The 18,544-nt window shown below is 40.1% G+C and overlaps 1 protein-coding gene across 3 annotated transcripts in view; it reads left to right on the forward strand.

Annotated features, from left to right (window-relative positions):
- The first annotated feature begins 3,720 nt into the window (after window positions 1–3,720).
- The window catches only part of PRKCZ (protein kinase C zeta), a 149,511-nt gene continuing 134,687 nt past the window's right edge, over window positions 3,721–18,544 (forward strand). The window contains exons 1-2 of one of the 3 annotated variants that reach the window (XM_074934087.1): window positions 3,721–3,946; window positions 16,625–16,746. In XM_074934087.1, the coding sequence (XP_074790188.1) occupies window positions 3,876–3,946; window positions 16,625–16,746 (193 nt within the window). In that variant the 5' untranslated portion in view covers window positions 3,721–3,875. Of the gene's footprint in view, window positions 3,947–10,661; window positions 10,756–16,624; window positions 16,747–18,544 lie in introns of those variants that run through there. The other 2 variants (XM_074934089.1, XM_074934088.1) reach the window with 2 other exon arrangements.

Consider the following 18,544-nt stretch of genomic DNA (forward strand, 5'->3'; position numbering starts at 1 on the left):
TGCTGTAAATGTACATAGAATTTTTTTTGTCTAAACTGTGCTGAAAAAAAGAACAAAAGCTCAGCCCTAATTAGTTCACAGCACCTGTTGTCTAAGGAGCTTCTGTTGCTTTTCAGGTTTAATTATTTATTTCCATGCCATGTGGAGTAAGTATCATCATCTCAATTTTACAGATAGGGAAACTGAGACAGAGAGATTTAAGGGCCAGTTTTGAAACCATGACTCTTACTTAAGTGGGACTACTTGTGCAAGTAAGTACTACTCAACAGGAATAATGGTTGCTAACTCAAGCTCTTTGAGGGTTGCAAAGTGAATAAGTGGCAACATCAGAAACAAAACTTTGGAGTCTTGACTCATAGTTTCCTACTCTAATGACAAGACTACAAAAACAGTAGAAAAAACCCCATATCTCCCTTCCAGTGATATTATTAGTATTTTATTTGTACTGCTGTCAGCACCTAGAAACTCCAGTAAGAGATCAGGGCCCCATTGTGCTAGGTGCTATACAAACATATCAAAAAGACTATCTATTCTTCAGAAGGGTGCATAATTTACATATAGGATGAGAATCAATGGGTGGATGAAACTGACTGGAGGGAGAGCACAAAGTAACAATAAGATTAAAATCAGCATGACAAGCAGCAGTCACACAGGTCACATATACTAGTGCTTAACATGTATGCAATACTTTTCATCTTCAAAGTGCAAATGATGACGCCTCCAGTGGAAGAGTAAGCAACAGAACCTAGTAGTTCTAATACCTAATCTCATGCTCTAGGTATTAACCACATTGCCTCACTGCCTAGAAACAGAAGGATGGAGAGATCAAAAGAATCTATGAATAACCTATAATGAAAAATCACTGAGTTGAGCGAATGGGCAGGTCAGCCATCGATGTCTCTTTTGATACACTTTGGAGGCTCTGTAGGACAGGGACTCCCTGCAGCTTGTTTTTGAAGCTGTTCAGGCAAAAGTATTTTATTTACTTGTTTCAGGTTTTTATCAGGGTTAGCTCTTTGGAGTTATTCTTAATATTGTTTGTTTAGTTATTTCCTTTGTATCTTCATTTTGTTTGTTTTGATTGCTTTTTTCCTCTTGTGTGGGTATATTTAGATAATCTTTGGATTGTGTCTGTTTTCTTAGTGAAATACCTAGCTGAAACAAAAACAATTGTTGTAACATATTATCAATATCCAATCTATTGGTTTGTCAGTTATGCTCAGATACATGATGACAGGATCAAATGTATCTTACCCTTTAAAAGGCTGTAAACCTCCTGAGGTAGTAGAGATGTTCTTTTAGCTGAAACTGGAAAATCGCTCACTTGGGAACCTAGATTCTGATCCCATTTTGAGATTTCTCTTTGTAAATGAGTTTATTAATTGGCTTGCAACAGATGCCTTTTACTGAGGGATGTGGAGACCTCTACTGTTCTAAGAGAGCCTTGAAAATGATTACATAACAATATTAAGTAATATTTTTGCTTTTAAAAAATAGATTTAAAGTATTTGTTAAAGGCCTAAAATTAAGAATGAAAACACTTATACTAAAGAGTGGAATACACTGGGCATGATCTACCATTGACATCACTGACTTACCATCTTTTACTGAGGATGCTACAGAAACAGGATTGTTTTTATGCTACCCTGATTCGGTGGAGTTGGATCCTATGTCCCACGCGATTATGACCACACTACTCCCATAGTGTGTTCCAGCTGAGAATGTCAAAGCCCTTTGGAAACACAAATGGACTAAGCTTCCACTTCCAATTGTAGCGTACTTTAGAGAGGGGTAAATCGAGGCACAGAGGTTAAGGGACATGCCTAAGGCCAATTGGTGGTAGCAAGGGGAATAGAACCCAGGAGCCCTTGCAGCCAGGACTCACTTCCGCTTGACCCACCTATAACCAGGACTCAGGAATCCAGACACCAAGCCCCGTACCCCCATCTCCTCAGCCCCCCGGTGGGAACCCTGCCACCCCACCTCGGCAGATTAGTGTCCCTCCCTCTCCCCACTGGCTGCAGGTGCTCTCCTTGCCCCCTCCTATGTTATGCCTGGCTGCCTTGCCTCAGCTCGCCAGGTAACGGGTGCCGATCTCTGATTGGCCAGGCCTGGGTGGTATCCCTCTGGGGATTGGTTTCAGGTGGGCGGCGCTTGCGATTGGTCGGCAGGTAGGGTGGGAGGCGCTCCATTGGCTGCTGCGGCCGCTAACTTGCTGGCTTGGGCCGCCATGTTCGGAGGAGTCGCGGCGGCGTTGGGGCTGCTGCAGCCGCCGGGCGGGGGTCGCCGCCGCTGAGCCGGGCGCGGGGTGGGAAGTGAAGTCTGGGGGTGCGAGCCCTGGGTCGCCGCTTCAGGAGGGGGGAACCGCGTCCGACCCCAACTTCCTGCCGGGACTTCGGGCAACTTCCAGCCCGGGGGCGGGAGAAGGCGGGGCGGGGCTAGGCTGAGGGGCTGGCGGGGGGGGCGCGGGCCGCACTCCTGGGGGGGACCCACTTCAGCTGGCGCCGCAGCAGGTAGGAGATAGCGCACCGCCCCTGTGCTGGGGGGCGTAGCTCGTTCCGCTCGGCTGGGACCCCAGACCTAGAGCCGGGCAGGGGCACCCCCGCGTGGGCAAGGAGCCTGCGGGCACTAAGCCAGGCCACGCTCCCCCCCACGCCGGCCGTGACCCAGCGCGGAACGCTCTGCGGGGGGCAGGACCCCTAGCGGGGGGCGCCTCCGCTCCGCCGTGGGGCAGGCAGACTGTGCCCGGCTCCTCAGTGCAGAGACCACAACGCCCCGAGTTGGGACTCGGAGCCTAGGACCAGAAACACCTGCCAAGCGGCTAGTGGGACCCAGCCTGTAGAGGGGGGGCCGTGCTTTCTCTGAACCAGAGCCACCTGGGGAGGAATGACCCCAATACTCCAAAGACCGACAAACCCTGTCGGTTGTGTGGTTCCCCCCCCCCCCCCCGCCCAGCTGTTACAACCCTGCTTCAGTATATACTTATGGGGGGGGCTTCAGATTATTAAACAGGTTCATAACTAGGCCTTCCCACCCCATAAATGGAGGCCGGTATGCAGCTGGAACCTTTTCCTTAGAGACCTAGTTAACGTTGGTCTGGATACAGCAGTGTTTCTTCCCCATGGGAAAGTGGAAAAACTTCTGTGTGGCATGAAAACTGTGGGACTAGAAGAAAGATGAGTAAACAACTTTTCTGTAAATAAAGTGTTCCTTCCTTTCCCCAGTCTCTTAAAAAGAGCTTTTCTTGCAATACTTTTGGTCAGAAGTGGAAATATGCGAAGTTTTATTTGGAAACTTTGAAAAAAAAATTGTTCTTGAAACATTCAGATCCTAGTTTTGTCATCTGAGGGGACAGATTAATATTCTGACAGTTGGAAATTTATCTTAAACTTAATTTTACGAAATTATTCAGGTTAACAGGCCCTATTATTTTTTGACATTACTGTTTTCTTTAATGCTTATCCCTCTGCTTGTTAAGTGCTTTTAAAAGCTTTTATAAAATTAAAACAAGAGCACTACAAAAGTAATTAAAAGCTGACATATTTTTGCAGGACCAGGGCCTTATGGCAGTGAGTAGTCTCATTGATTTCGATGATATATTGTGGGTAAAGTTAGTAATGTGTTTTAGTCATTGTAAGATCTAGCACCACATCTGTACTTTAATGTGTTCCAGTTTTTCTGTGTGTGTTTGTTAAACTCTCTCTTTTTTCTTGTGTGTGCAGGTGGACCGGATATCACTGGAAAAAAGAACCTGTAAATTTCACTTGCTACTTCACTGGAATTTGGCATAACATTAGTGATTACTTGTATCCTCCAAACTGGTCAAATCTTTATGCCCAGAACGTATTTGTCATTTACACTTCTGTATTAGTACCATGCCTAGCAGAATGGGATCAAAAATGAATCTGAACGGAGACTTCATCAGAGTAAAAGCACATTATAATGGGTAAGTCATACAGTCCTTTCAGTGCTGCTTTATGTGTGGTTTGTCACTTCAGTTAGCAGCGAACAATAGTCCATGAACTCATTTAGTAATGCAGTAACCAAATAGTTGATGGTTCCAATGGATACTAACAAATCATTCTGTGTACAAACAATGTTTGTAAATTTACTTGGATGTTAAAATGTTCATTTTTAAAAATCCCTGAATCTTTATAAACTAGTGAGAGATGCGTCTGCCTTATTTTTGGTTGGCTTGTTTTTGGCTTCTAACCAAATCTGTTTTTGAAACAGAAGTATTGATGTATTTGCTGATCAAGTTTGAAGATTAATAAAACAATGTAGTCTGTTAAACCCAGGCACAGCTAATATATTTTAATTGGTTTTCCTTAGGCCCCAGTCCTTCAATGAGTTCTGCATTGGCAGATTTCCATTAAAGTTAGTGGGCTGTGCTTGAGTGCTGGTGTCCACCTGCATAGTTCTCATTCAAAGTTTGGGGATGTACATTGTAAGCTCTTTGGGGCAGAAATTGTCTGGGCTTCTACAAAACCTATCACAAAAGGGTCCTGTTACTAGTTAATACCTTTGGGTGCTACTGTAAGGCAGATAATTTATAGCTGCTGTTATACTTTCATAATTAGAGGTATCAGTTCTGTGGTTAAAATTGTAGACTGTGTTGGCAACTGCCATTGTTTGGCTTATTGATTTCCACCACCACTATCTTAATGAAAGCTCAAAAGGATTGTCTGTCAGAGAAATATTTAGGAAGTTGTGGGAAATAAGTGTTTGCGTTTTATTATTTATTTTATTACACAAATTATTAGTAAATCCAGTAAGAATATTTACCTGTTTAAAATTTGGTTATTTAAAATGAACTTTAAAAATCCAATTTACCTTTCACTATTGATGTTGTTGGCCCATGTTGAGTGAAATGCAAACATCAAAGAGTTGCAGTTATACCTATTAGGTTCACTTTGGTTTATACTCTTTCATTTTCTAGCAACTTCACCAGCAGGTTGCTTTTGTTGTTTGGCTTCTAACATTGTAGGGAAATGTTATTTTTTTTAAAATTTAAAACAATCATGAGAGCATTTCTATCTAGTTTTGAATCCTGCTCCCTCCCTTTTTACTAAATATATAACTTAGCTTAAAAGCAATTGACAGTGACTTTTTAAACTTAGACTTGAGTTTTGGCCTCTTTTCCTTGTAAGCTAAAAATATATTGATCCCCAGTGTATTCAGTGTCAGTAATTTGGTGTGTAGTGTGGATATATATTTTTTTCAATAAGAAACTTTTGTTTAGTAACAGTTGGAAAGAAGAGGACAAAACCAGGATGAAGAACTTAGTATTTACAGACTGTGAAAGGGAGGAATCAGGAACAGTCAGCATGGATTCACCAAGGGCAAGTCATGCCTGACTAATCTAATTGCCTTCTATGACGAGATAACTGGCTCTGTGGATGAAGGGAAAGCAGTGGACGTGTTGTTCCTTGACTTTAGCAAAGCTTTTGACACGGTCTCCCACAGTATTCTTGCCAGCAAATTAAAGAAGTATGGGCTGGATGAATGGACTATAAGGTGGATAGGAAGTTGGCTAGATTGTCGGGCTCAACGGGTAGTGATCAATGGCTCTATGTCTAGTTGGCAGCCGGTATCAAGTGGAGTGCCCCAGGGGTCGGTCCTGGGGCCGGTTTTGTTCAATATCTTCATAAATGATCTGGAGGATGGTGTGGATTGCACCCTCAGCAAGTTTGGAGATGACACTAAGCTGGGAGGAGAGGTAAACATGCTGGAGGGTAGGGATAGGATACAGAGGGCCCTAGACAAATTGGAGGATTGGGCCAAAAGGAATCTGATGAAGTTCAACAAGGACAAGTGCAGAGTCCTGCACTTAGGATGGAAGAATCCAATGCACCGCTACAGACTAGGGACCGAATGGCTCGGCAGCAGTTCTGCAGAAAAGGATCTAGGGGTTACAGTGGACGAGAAGCTGGATATGAGTCAACAGTGTGCCCTTGTTGCCAAGAAGGCATTTTGGGGTGTATAAGTAGGGGCATTGCCAGCAGATCGAGGGACGTGATCGTTCCCCTCTATTCGACATTGAGGCCTCATCTGGAGTACTGTGTCCAGTTTTGGGCCCCACACTACAAGAAGGATGTGGAAAAATTGGAAAGAGTCCAGCGGAGGGCAACAAAAATGATTAGGGGACTGGAACACATGACTTATGAGGAGAGGCTGAGGGAAACGGGGATGTTTAGTCTACAGAAGAGAAGAATGAGGGGGGATTTGATAGCTGCTTTCCCCTACCTGAAAGGGGGTTCCAAAGAGGATGGCTCTAGACTGTTCTCAGTGGTAGCAGGTGACAGAACAAGGAGTAATAGTCTCAAGTTGCAGTGGGGGAGATTTAGGTTGGATATTAGGAAAAACTTTTTCACTAGGAGGGTGGTGAAACACTGGAATGCGTTACCTAGGGAGGTGGTGGAATCTCCTTCCTTAGAAGTTTTGAAGGTCAGGCTTGACAAAGCCCTGGCTGGGATGATTTAATTGGGGATCGGCCCTGCTTTGAGCAGGGGGTTGGACTAGATGACCTCCTGAGGTCCCTTCCAATGCTGGTATTCTATGATTCTAATCATATATTATTTTGCTAAGGCTATGGATACCTGCACGGTGTAAGCCCTCTAATGTAGCTGCTCTAAGCTGAGGGGGGAGAGGTCTCCTGTCAGCTTAATTACTCCAGCCCCTGAGAGCAGCAGTAGCTGTGTAGGCAGGAGAAGGTCTCCCACTGACACAGTGCTGTCCACACTGGCACTTAAATCAGTGTCTAATTGGCTAATTCACACCCCTGAGCAACATAATTTGTGTCAAATTAAGCTATAGTGTATCCATAGCCTCATGCTCTGTTCTGATGCATGAGTAGGATTGGCAAATAATGCCTTGAAAACAAAATGACTGGGTCCATGGATATATAGGGAAAATTTTTTGCTCCTGCAGTGAAATGTGGCATAGTCTTGTGGTTAGGGCGGGGGGACTGGAAGACAGCTCCTTGATTGTAAAACTAGCCATACCATTAACTTTCATTCTAACCACGAGCCAGTCACTTAATCTCTGTGTCTCGATTTACCCATCTGTAAAATGGAAATCCACCAGAACCTTTCTAATTCATACTTCATTATAGATGGGATAATTTGCGCACAAAAATATGTCCTCAAATATTTATTGAGGCCTTATTTATAGTGAGGATTCTTGTTATTAAGACTACCTTTCAAAATATATTGCAGGACATTGCATTACATTTATATAGCTATTATATGTTTAATAGATTTGTTTTTACTATATTAGATGTGTAAGTGAATACATGTGAAAATAAATGAGCACAGCATATTTTGTGGTGCATTATTACTGCTGTTGTTATGTTACTCTTGCTCAGTAATTTGTGAAATTTTGATCATCAGCAGTGTTTAGTGCTAATTAGCAAGGTTTTACTACCTGACAGGGCTGTTTGGGAGATTTAATGAGTACTTGTAAACAGCTTTGAGATCTTTGGATGAAAGGCTTGCACAATACAAGTGCTGTTAAGTGTGCCTAGTTTCAGTTCAGTAGAGATCTTTATCCTAAATTTATAAGACAATGTCAGTCTGGGTTTATGATGAAAGGATGTTCTCAACTTAATTATAGCAGCACTAGAGTGGTACTGCATGTTTGAGATGTGCAAGCTGCTCTGAAACTGTAGTCCACAAATGTTATATCCAGTGTATATATGCACACCATTCAAACCTAATGTTTCCAGAATATAAAAATGTGTAATTCTCCAAATGTTTGCAAGGGGATATAGGAATAAAGAATGGTAGGAGAGCTGCTTGGTTCTATGAGGGGAAAAGAACAGTGGATGGAAAGAGGAATTAGCATAACCAATTTGAGACTGTTTGCTGGCACAGGAAGGAAGGTCTTGGGGTGTGCAGGTATATGTATAGGCTTTGTTCAAGAATGAAGCAGACCTTTGAATATTTGAAATTTGTGATAACATTTGATTCATTACTAGAATTCACTGGAAGGAATGTGAATATCATAAAAGGAATTAATAAAAGTATTGAGAACATTTTTTGTACTTCCTGCAACAAGTATTCTGTAATTTTCATGAGTCATGCAGATTGTATTTGTAGATAAAAATGGTTTTTCCCTAATAATTCATTCAGAACCTCTGAAGCATTCTAGCCATCGTTGTTTAATGCTCTTGTCAGTTGGAGAAGAGCAAAGCATCTGTCCCACTTACAAAGTAGGGGTCCCAGAATTACTGAATTTTGTCTTTGCTTTGTTGACACACAGTTCTATGTTAAATAAACTGTTTTACATAAACCTGTTATGGGCTAAAGCATAACTTGAAGTGTTTCAGTATCTGTTCTGGATTCCTGCTTCCATATATGCAGATGTAGTAAAACATACTATTTCAGAAAGCTGCTAAATAATTTACAGTGCCAGTTGATAGAAAAATATACCTTTGGTGTAACAGAAATGACAGCATATGGAAACGGAAGTATAGAGCAAATTTGTGAAATTTCTCATTTCATTTTTAAAAACATTTTGTCTAGATTATGTATAATCCTCTGAAATCATCTGCATTATATCCTGTTGACTACAAAGGAACTACCTGACTCTGGTTAGCTGTGCCCTAGCCAGCATGATTCTAACCTTTGCAATGTCTCATCCCAGGAATGCGAGAAATGCTCTTAATACAAGTATGTGCCCAACATTGGCCCCTTATGCCGCTTGATGGAGTCTGACTTCTTAAGTCTGACTGGGGAAATGTACATATCTAGTGGGATTCTTAAGTAAAGTTTAGCAACAAATAGTCTTCGTTCAGCTGTGCTCTGACCAGCTGATGTAGTTGTTGGCATTCAGATTTAATGTAGTAGCTCTCAAAAGAATATGTATAATTGACAGTAATTATTTGGATAAATCCTATATGCAATTGCATCAGAAATAGATGCTGCTTGAGCAAAATACAGTAGAAGTTTTCTCATCTGTACTTTTCTAATTAGTACAAAGAATGGCAGTCCACCTCCCACTTAAAAGCTTTAATTTAAGGAAAAAGAACCGGAGTACTTGTGGTACCTTAGAGACTAACATTTATTAGAACGTAAGCTTTTCTGAGCTACAGCTCACTTCATCGGATGTATAGAATGGAACACACACACACGTTAGAAAAAAGAAAAGGAGTATTTGTGGCACCTTAGAGACTAACCAATTTATTTGAGCATAAGCTTTCGTGAGCTACAGCTCACTTCATCGGATGCATTCAGCGGAAAATACAGTGAGGATGTTTTTATACACACAGATCATGAAAAAATGGGTGTTTATCACTTCAAAAGGTTTTCTCTCCCCCCACCCCACTCTCCTGCTGGTAATAGCTTATCTAAAGTGATCACTCTCCTTACAATGTGTATGATGATCAAGATGGGCCATTTCCAGCACAAATCCAGGGTTTAACAAGAACGTCTGAGGAACAGGGGGGGGGGGGGGGGGGAGGATTAGGTTACCTTGCATAATGACTTAGCCACTCGCAGTCTCTATTCAAGCCTAAGTTAATTGTATTCAATTTGCAAATGAATTCCAATTCAGCAGTCTCTCGCTGGAGTCTGTTTTTGAAGTTTTTCTGTTGTAATATCGCAACTTTCATGTCTGTAATCGCGTGACCAGAGAGATTGAAGTGTTCTCCGACTGGGTTATGAATGTTATAATTCTTGATATCTGATTTGTGTCCGTTTATTCTTTTACGTAGAGATTGTCCAGTTTGACCAATGTACATGGCAGAGGGGCATTGCTTGCAGTTAGAAGTTACCATAAACTGTGAGAGGCTAATTAGTTAAGGTGAGCTATTATCAGCAGGAGGAAAAAAAACTTGATCTCTACAAAAGATGGCCCATTTAAACAGTTGACAAGAAGGTGTGAGGATACTTAAGGAAATAGATTCAATGTGTAATGACCCAGCCACTCAGTCTCTATTCAAAGCCGAGTTAATGGTATCTAGTTTGTATATTAATTCAAGCTCAGCAGTTTCTTGTTGGAGTCTGTTTTTGAAGCTTTTCTGTTGCAAAATTGCCACCCTTCAACCTCTGTGGCCACTCAGTAAAAGATTTAAGTGGTCCCCTATCGGTTTTTGAATATTATGATTTCCGATGTCAGATTTGTGTCCATTTATTCTTTTGCATAGAGACTGTCCAGTTTGCCCAATGTACATGGCAGAGGGGCATTGCTGGCACATGATGGCATATATCACATTGGTAGATGTGCAGGTGAACAAGCCCCTGATGGCGTGGCTAATGTGATTAGGTCCTATGATGTCACTTGAATAAATATGTGGACGGAGTTGGCATTGGGCTTTGTTGCAAGGATAGGTTCCTGGGTTAGTGTTTTTGTTGTGTGGTTGCTGGTGAGCATTTGCTTCAGGTTGGGGGGCTGTCTGTAAGCGAGGACTGGTCTGTCACAGATCTTGATTATCACTACAAAATTTTTTTTTTCTCCTGTTGATAATAGCTCATCTTAACTAATTAGCCTCTCACAATTTGTATGGTAACTTCCAACTTGTGTGTGTATACATGTACTTACTATATTTTCCAGTCTATGCATCCGGTGAAGTGAGCTGTAGCTCACGAAAGCTTATGCTCTAATAAATTTTAGTCTCTAAGGTGCCACAAGTACCCTTGTTCTTTTTGCAGATACAGACTAACACGGCTGCTACACTGAAACCAATAACTTAAGGCTTGATCCTGCCATAAGATTTGCATCTAATACTCGCATTGACTTCAGAAAGAGTTCGGGGTATGTATCCTATTGTAGTAACATGCATTCTGGGCCAGATCCTGAAATGGATGTTTGGCACTGAGTAAATTCCATATTCAGTGGAATTGCAACATCAGAAGTTGATCTGCTAACCTAACTGAAAGCACATAGATGGAATACCCAAAGGTGGATGGTGTCACCGCGCAGGTACACACACATGGTAAGAGCTGAATCAGTTTTCACCTACAAAACAGCATGACTTGATAGTTAGTTATGTGAGTCTATCAATCTCTCCTGTGTTGTCTTCACTGAGCTAGTTACATGCTGAGTAGAAACAACCTGTAACTTGAGCTGTATTTTTCATAGTATTATTGATTTCATAAACAGAAAAGGAGTACTTGTGGCACCTTAGAGACTGACAAATTTATTTGAGCATAAGCTTTTGTGAGCTACAGCTCACCTCATTCATAGTAAGGTACCTCGAGATACAGGTATGAAGGGCCCTCCATACAAGTCATATTAAAAATTAGTTGTAACTTTTGGACAGAAGGTGTTGGTTACATATAAATAACTGCTCTTGTTACATACATGAGATCCTGGCTAAAAAGTAATGTGGATATTCTCCAAGGTTTGTTTACTTAATACTGAAGTATGGGACAGTGTTAAATTAGATTGACTTTTTTTCTGGATCTGTAACTTCTTATCTTCTTTAAAATGTGAGTTTCAAAGGGAAATAATTACATTCTTAATCTCCTCCTATAATCTCATCCCAAAGCACCTTTAGAGACATGGGAAATGTAGAGTGTTGCCGTTCATTCCTGTCCATAGGTAGTTCCTCCAGTAAGCTCAGCCTGGTCATGTCCCTGCGTACAATGTCCTGCCATCTGTTCAGCGGTCAGCCTCTAGGTCTGACTGACCTTGTTGCGTCTTTATTATTTTCTTTGGCATACTATCATGTGTGTCATCTTTCCGTTGCAGCGAATCCCCTACCTTGGCATCACGTTTTATTTTCCTTCATTTATCTGAATATATCATTCTACTTTTCAACTGCCATCTTGCGAAGAGCTCTCCTCTCTACTGCCTCCAGGTTTCTGATGTCTGTTTCATTTAATGCAACTGCTTCCAGACCATAGAGTAATGCTGTTAGTACAGCGGTATGATAAATTTTCACAGTGGTACCGAAGATAATGGTTTTTATCCATAATTTCATCAGGCTCTGTGCAGCACTTGTAGCTGAAGCACATTTCCTTTAAACCTCAACCTTGATGGAACCATAGTCACTAATCAAGCTTCCTAGGTGTACTGAAGATTGTACTTGTTCTGTGATTTCACTGCTGCATTTCAACACTTCATCTGTTATCCCTTTTCTAGTATCAATCCCAGGCAAGATAATGGAGTGGCTGATATGGGACTCAGTTAATAAATTAAAGGAGGGTGATGTAGTTAATGCAAATCAACGTGGGATTATGGAAAATAGATCTTGTCAGACTAACTGGATATCTTTTTTTATCAAATCACAAGTTTGGTTACATACTTAGACTTCTGTAAGGCATTTGAGACACAGCATTTTGATTAAAAAGATAGAATGATATAAAATTACCATGGCATACATTAAATGGATTAAAAACTGGCAAACTGATGGATCTCAAAATGTAACTGTAAATGAGGAATCGTAGAATGGGTGTGTTTCCATTGAGGTCCCACAGGGATCAGTTCTTGGCTCTATGCCATTTAATATTTTTGTCAGTGACCTGGAAGAAAACATAAAATCATCAATGATAAAATTCCCACTTGACACATTGTGGGAGTGGTAAATAATGAAGAGGATGGGTCACTGATTCAGAATGAACCGGATTGCTTGGTAAATTGAGGCAAACTATGCATTTTTAATATGGCTAAATGTTTACCTCTAGGAACAAAGAATGTCATCCATACTTACAGGATGAGGGACTCTCTTTGCATTTCCCCAAGACAGGCTACTCCCATCCATCATCTGGGGGACATGCCTCTACACTGTTGCCTCCTGGTGGAAGGCCTGCTATAGTAGTGATTTCAAAGTTATCTGAAGAAAATACTTCATCTATTTTTTGTTTCTTTTTTTGGAACACATCAAGATTTTATGGTCTTTCTAAGATATTCCCCTAGGGACAATAAATAATATTTGTTAAAAGAAATCAGTCTGTCTCATCATAGTGTGTGGTGTTTAGTCATATTCTTCCGAGAGCATACCTTGGTGCTTGAAATAACAGTTGGAAATTTTGTTTTTAGTTACAATATTTTTTGCCTCGGTATTTTTCCATTGGTTCCTCTTCCTCACTGTGCTCATATTTCTTTAAAAACAAACTCTACCAATAAGAAACATATTAATATCTGAGGAGAGGACATGAAACGTGTCCGCAGTGTCTCCATTACCATTTCTGTAAATCAAATCTCAAAATGGTTCAGAATTGCTTATTTTATCCAGAGGATGGTCCCCTTCATTGATTTATTGCTCTCCATTTTTTCTAATTTCAGTAGTAACTTTCCACAGTCTGCAGAGGGCTAATTTTCCCTGAGAACTTTATTTCTGAATGACACACCATGTGCTCAGGTGTACAGTTTGACAATTTGGTTACAGCTCAGCAAATCCACCTGTCTGTAGCTTCACACCAGATATAGATATAGATGCACTACTGTTATCTGTACACAATTTATCTATTATATTTGTTCGTAATTAGATTATGGAACGGATTGCCACATGAAGTTGTTGAAGTTAAGAATTTAGCAAAATTGAAAAAGGGATTGGGTATTTAAATGGATAACTAGAGTTGTTACAATTATGGTAAATATTTTTGTGGGGTATTAAAAATAATTCTTCAGGTCTTAAGCCAATCTCTGACAGTCAGAGATCAGACTGAGACAAAATTTGGGGGATACAAACTATTCTATATCTGCCTGCTTTAGGATTCTTAGGCCTCCTGTGAATTATCTGGTACTGGCCACTGCCATAGAGAGCATACAGGACTAGATGGACCTTGGATCTGATCCAATTTGACAATTCGTATGTTGCTAGAATTAAAAAAAAAAAAAAAAAATCAAATCTATAGATGTTAATATTGAATCCTATCCCCATTTGTATGTCCCAAGTCCTAGGACCCAATCCTGGAAACAGACATGCATATAGTTCCCTTAAGGACATACCTGGGTTAAGCACTATATAAAGATATATGAAGACATGGTAAATGGCCTAAAAAGTTTACATACTCCCTATCCTACAAACACTTGAGCTTATACTTGAAGCACTGTGTCCTTAGATGATAACCTTTCTGGGTCAGTAACTGTGACTTTGTGTGCAGTGTTGTAGCCGCATTGGTCCCAGGACATTAAAGACGCAGGGTGGGTGAGGTAGTAATCTTTTATTGGACCAGCTTCTTTTGGTGAGAGAGACAAGCTTTCCAGCTAAGCAGAGCTCATCTCAGCTCTGTGTGGCTCAAAAGCTTGTCTCTCTCTCCAACAGAAGTTGGTCCAATAAAAGGTATTACCTCACCCACCTTGTTTCCCTGTCTTTGTGTCTTTATAGGGTGTTTTGTCTCCATGAAGCTTCTAGATTCTGCTTTGGTGTTGAGAACTAGTGCAGTTGAAATGCTTTTAATTATTGAGAGCTCTAAGAAGTACTTGTGGACTCCAGACCACTTGTTTATTTTGCAAACAACATTAGCATCTCAGTCTCACTCGGTAAATCGTGGTAGCTTATCACATTAAATATGCTTTTCCAGATTGATATTTAAAAACCTGCTTGTTTTTTCATTTCCATAAGGAATAATTAGTTAAGATATAAATGATCATTTAAGAGCTCTTCAAATGTTAAAGAAAAAAAAATTCCATGTTGAAAGCTTATATAGCCCATTTTTAATCTACATTTGAAACTGAAACTACTTAAAAAAAAAATTGTGCTCACAGCTTTACTTCCAGTCACTTTAAAAAATTGGTTTTGCAAAAATATTCCTTTTGCCTTCCTAAAACAAACAACTTACAGCAATATGACCTAATAATGCATGCATATTTTTCTTGAGGTAGTCTCCACATTTTTGACACTTTGACTAAACAGTTTCCATGAAAATCAAGCTGGAATACTGTAAAGTTTCAGAGTAGCAGCTGTGTTAGTCTGTATCCGTAAAAAGAAAAGGAGTACTTGTGGCACCTTAGAGACTAACAAATTTATTAGAGCATAAGCTTTCATGAGCTACAGCTCACTTCATCCTATGCTGTGGCTCACGAAAACTTACGCTCTAATAAATTTGTTAGTCTCTAAGGTGCCACAAGTACTCCTTTTCCTTTTGTAAAGTTTCAATTTTCAGCTGACATACACAAATGTATGAAGTAGGTAAGACAGCTTGTTTTCTAAAACAATTTATCATACAGGGTGACAGTAACAAAACTAATTAAATCATGTTTAGTTTATTCTCCTTATTTCTGTTCTCCTTGTTGACTTCAGTACATTATGTGAATAATTTACATGTGGTTCTAAGTACATATTCTTAACTGAGAAGTGCAGTTGTATAGTTATCCACTAGAGGGTCTTTATATTAAAAAAAAGTATCTCTGAACAGCCTTCAAACACCTGCTTTTTCCCCCATGTTTATTTTGTGTAGCTTTCTTGAGGTACTTTAACTTTAATGTAAAACATGTTCAGTTGCTTACCTGATCTAGTTTGTATGTGGTTTTTAGTTTTTACATGCAACAGCTTAATGTGACAAGATGTAGTTTCACAAATTCTCTAGGGTACTAAGTGGTTTACATTGTGTGGGTTTCATCATTCTAGAAACACTGAACCTCATAGAAAGGAATTAAAAACTTCAGCTTCAAGGAAAATAATACACCAAAAAAAAGCATACTCAGCTTGCTAAAAGCTAAAACTTAGCATCCCATTCTAGTTGTCTGTCTTTATCGTCTTTCAACAGTTCCATGTTGACGTCAGACTTGAGAATTTTGTAATTATCAACTGTTCTTCTAAAAGAAGTACAGTTCTTAGCTGAAGTGTGATACAAATGTTTGATTTCAAAGTTACAGAATTGAATATAAGTTTTCACACACACCTAACACCAGAAATAACTTTGCCATTCTTCTGGTTAAAACCATGTAAATGTGATAAGTCAGATTTAAAATTTAATAATCTGTTATAGCCTTTTCACCATCCTGTTGGTCAACTGTTATATACAGTGGTTTGTCAATTTATTCCGGTCTTGCTCACCTTCCACCATTTGTTTCTTTAATCTTAAGTAAAGTTTCAGGAGGTCAGAGACATCTTTTGTGTGTTGAATTTTTTTTTAAAAAGTTCACATTTTCAGGATAATTAATTTATGAAGTACAGTACAGGAAAATGTGGAATTAAAACCTATTTTTCAGAATATAATCATAATCAAAATGATCTCAATAATGCAGGGACTTCTGAGCTGCTGCAAAGTCCTATGTAAACTCGGACATATTTCAGTCTTTGATTCCATCTAGCTAAAGAAAAAATCACTTTGGCTAGTTTAGGAGTTGCAAAAGCTAGGCATTTTAAAATGCCCATTTAAACACTAAGAGTTATGTCAAAGGAATTGACATCCAATAAAGCAGATATTGAAAATCCAGGGTTGTTAATGTAAAATATTATTATAATAAACTAATGTTGAGATGTAAAGGCAATCTGTCCCCCCCTGGGATAACAGTCTAGCCCTTTTTCGCAAGAATAATACTTGCTTGTCCAAGTAGTCCCATTGATTTCAATGGGATTACTTTAGTGAGTAAGTGCTGCTTGTGTGAGCACAGCTCAGCAGGATAAATTCCACAGATGCAGTTACTGAAGCAAGCAGTTTATGGCAGATACCATATTTCTGAATGAGGGCCTATATTTTGTGGTTTAAATCTGTGAATTCATCTCTTGCAGGGACATCCTAATAACAAATTTGGAAGCATCAATGAACTATGGTGAACTTTGTGATGAAGTGAGGGAGATGTGCAGTTTACAACAGGAACAGCCAATTACCCTCAAGTGGATTGATGATGAAGGTATTACAGACACATGAGATTCTTTTGTAAATCTTTACTTGTTTTCCATATTGCACAGTATGACTCAAAATATTAGACAAGGGGGCTTGATGAAATTTGCTTAATTTGGGTTTCAGATAATCAAGGCATTTTTTTGATATCATGGGACATAACCTTGTTTCACATAACAGGAAGGTTTGGATAAATGAGGCTCAGATAATCAAGGTTGTGCTGTACTTGAATTCACTTTTTAATCCTTTTTAAATGAACTTTTTCAAAGTGTAATTATCTGAAGTGCAGTTTAACTAGAGTGATCAGGGAAATGTATGGTGGGAAGGAATGTGGCAGAGTGGTTGCTTTCCTTACCTGGATGCTCTTATTTTCATTTTCTTTTTTTTTTATTGTAAGTGGAGAAAATGCAAACATAAGAACTAGAATTGTGGATCTGTTCTGATTGTTGAGGTCCATGAACTGCCTTGACAGGGTGAGAGCCCCCATTTTCCATGAGGAAGTCATGAAGTTACTAATGGCTATGGCTTAATTAGATAATTTGTAGATTGCATGAAGAGAAGGGGTAGAGTTCCTTGCCAGCAGAGCTCCAGGACTACAAGTCTCAAGAGTCTGTTTCTTTTTCTGATTTTTCTTTTTTTTTTTTTTTTTAAATCTAAAAATATTAGTCAAAATGCTCAACTTTTCTTTTTTTATTGCCTTGGGGCACCCTGATGGGAGTGTTTCCTTCTGAGGACAATATTGCAGGGGTAAAAAGTAGTGGCCCTTGTCCACACCTTTTGGAAAAGTTAATATAGTAAAAAGAAAAGGAGTACTTGTGGCACCTTAGAGACTAACCAATTTATTTGAGCATGAGCTTTCGTGAGCTACAGCTCTTTGTCAGGTGAGCCTGTAGTATTCTAGGGCCCACCTGTATCTTGTAGTGGGCTGCGATAAATTGTAAGCTTGTGGATAGCAGCAGCTTGCTGGTCAGTCATCCTGAGTGCTGCTTGCTCAAGAATTATGGCAGGGGATCAGAAGCATGGCTCTGCTGGAGCAAACTTATATGTTCATTCCCTGACTAAAGCCTTGCAGCAGAAAAGTTTAATTTGGTTATTGTGTGTAAGAAGCAAATAAAATCAGTTCTCCAGGGATTAGGCCCACGCAACAAGGTTACTTAAGTCTTGATCCTGCATTGAGAGCCTTGCAAGCAGGTTCCTGAACCTGTACAAAGTCCCTTTGAAATCAGTAGTGAAATGGAATCGGATTGGGCCTTTAGTTGAAGGGTGAGAGGAAAAAACTGACCTTTAGGGAAGTCTCCTGAAATACTCCAGAGCCCATGCCTGCATGTGTATACCACAATTAAACAGCCTCTTAGTCTGAGTGTAAGTCAGCTGATGCAGGCCAGCCACTGGTGTCTAATTGCAGTGTAGGCATCCCCAAGAGTATAATTTATGTGAACAATCACTTGAAGAAAGAATGGTTACTTACCCCACAGTAACTGTGGCTCTTTGAGATGTGGTGTTCACACAGATTCCATGTTCTGCCCTCCATCCTCATTTAACAGCATCCCAACACCTGGGATTCTTATTGGCAAAGGAACTGAGTGGTGGTTGAGGCTGCCTCATCCCTTATGCCCTTGCCTGTGGCATGGCTGCTGGAACTAGGGGTGCTTCAGGTGCTGCCACCCTCTCTGCCTTCAAGTGGTGTCCATTATATACAGGGCTTGCAGTTTTGATTCAATGGCTCTCAGTACCCCCACTATACAAATTGTTCCAGCAGCCCTGGTCGGTGGTGGTCGTGAGGGTTGCAGGCATGGCCACAACACATA

This window comes from Natator depressus, chromosome 18 (assembly GCF_965152275.1).
Source record: "Natator depressus isolate rNatDep1 chromosome 18, rNatDep2.hap1, whole genome shotgun sequence".
NCBI lineage: Eukaryota > Metazoa > Chordata > Testudines > Cheloniidae > Natator > Natator depressus.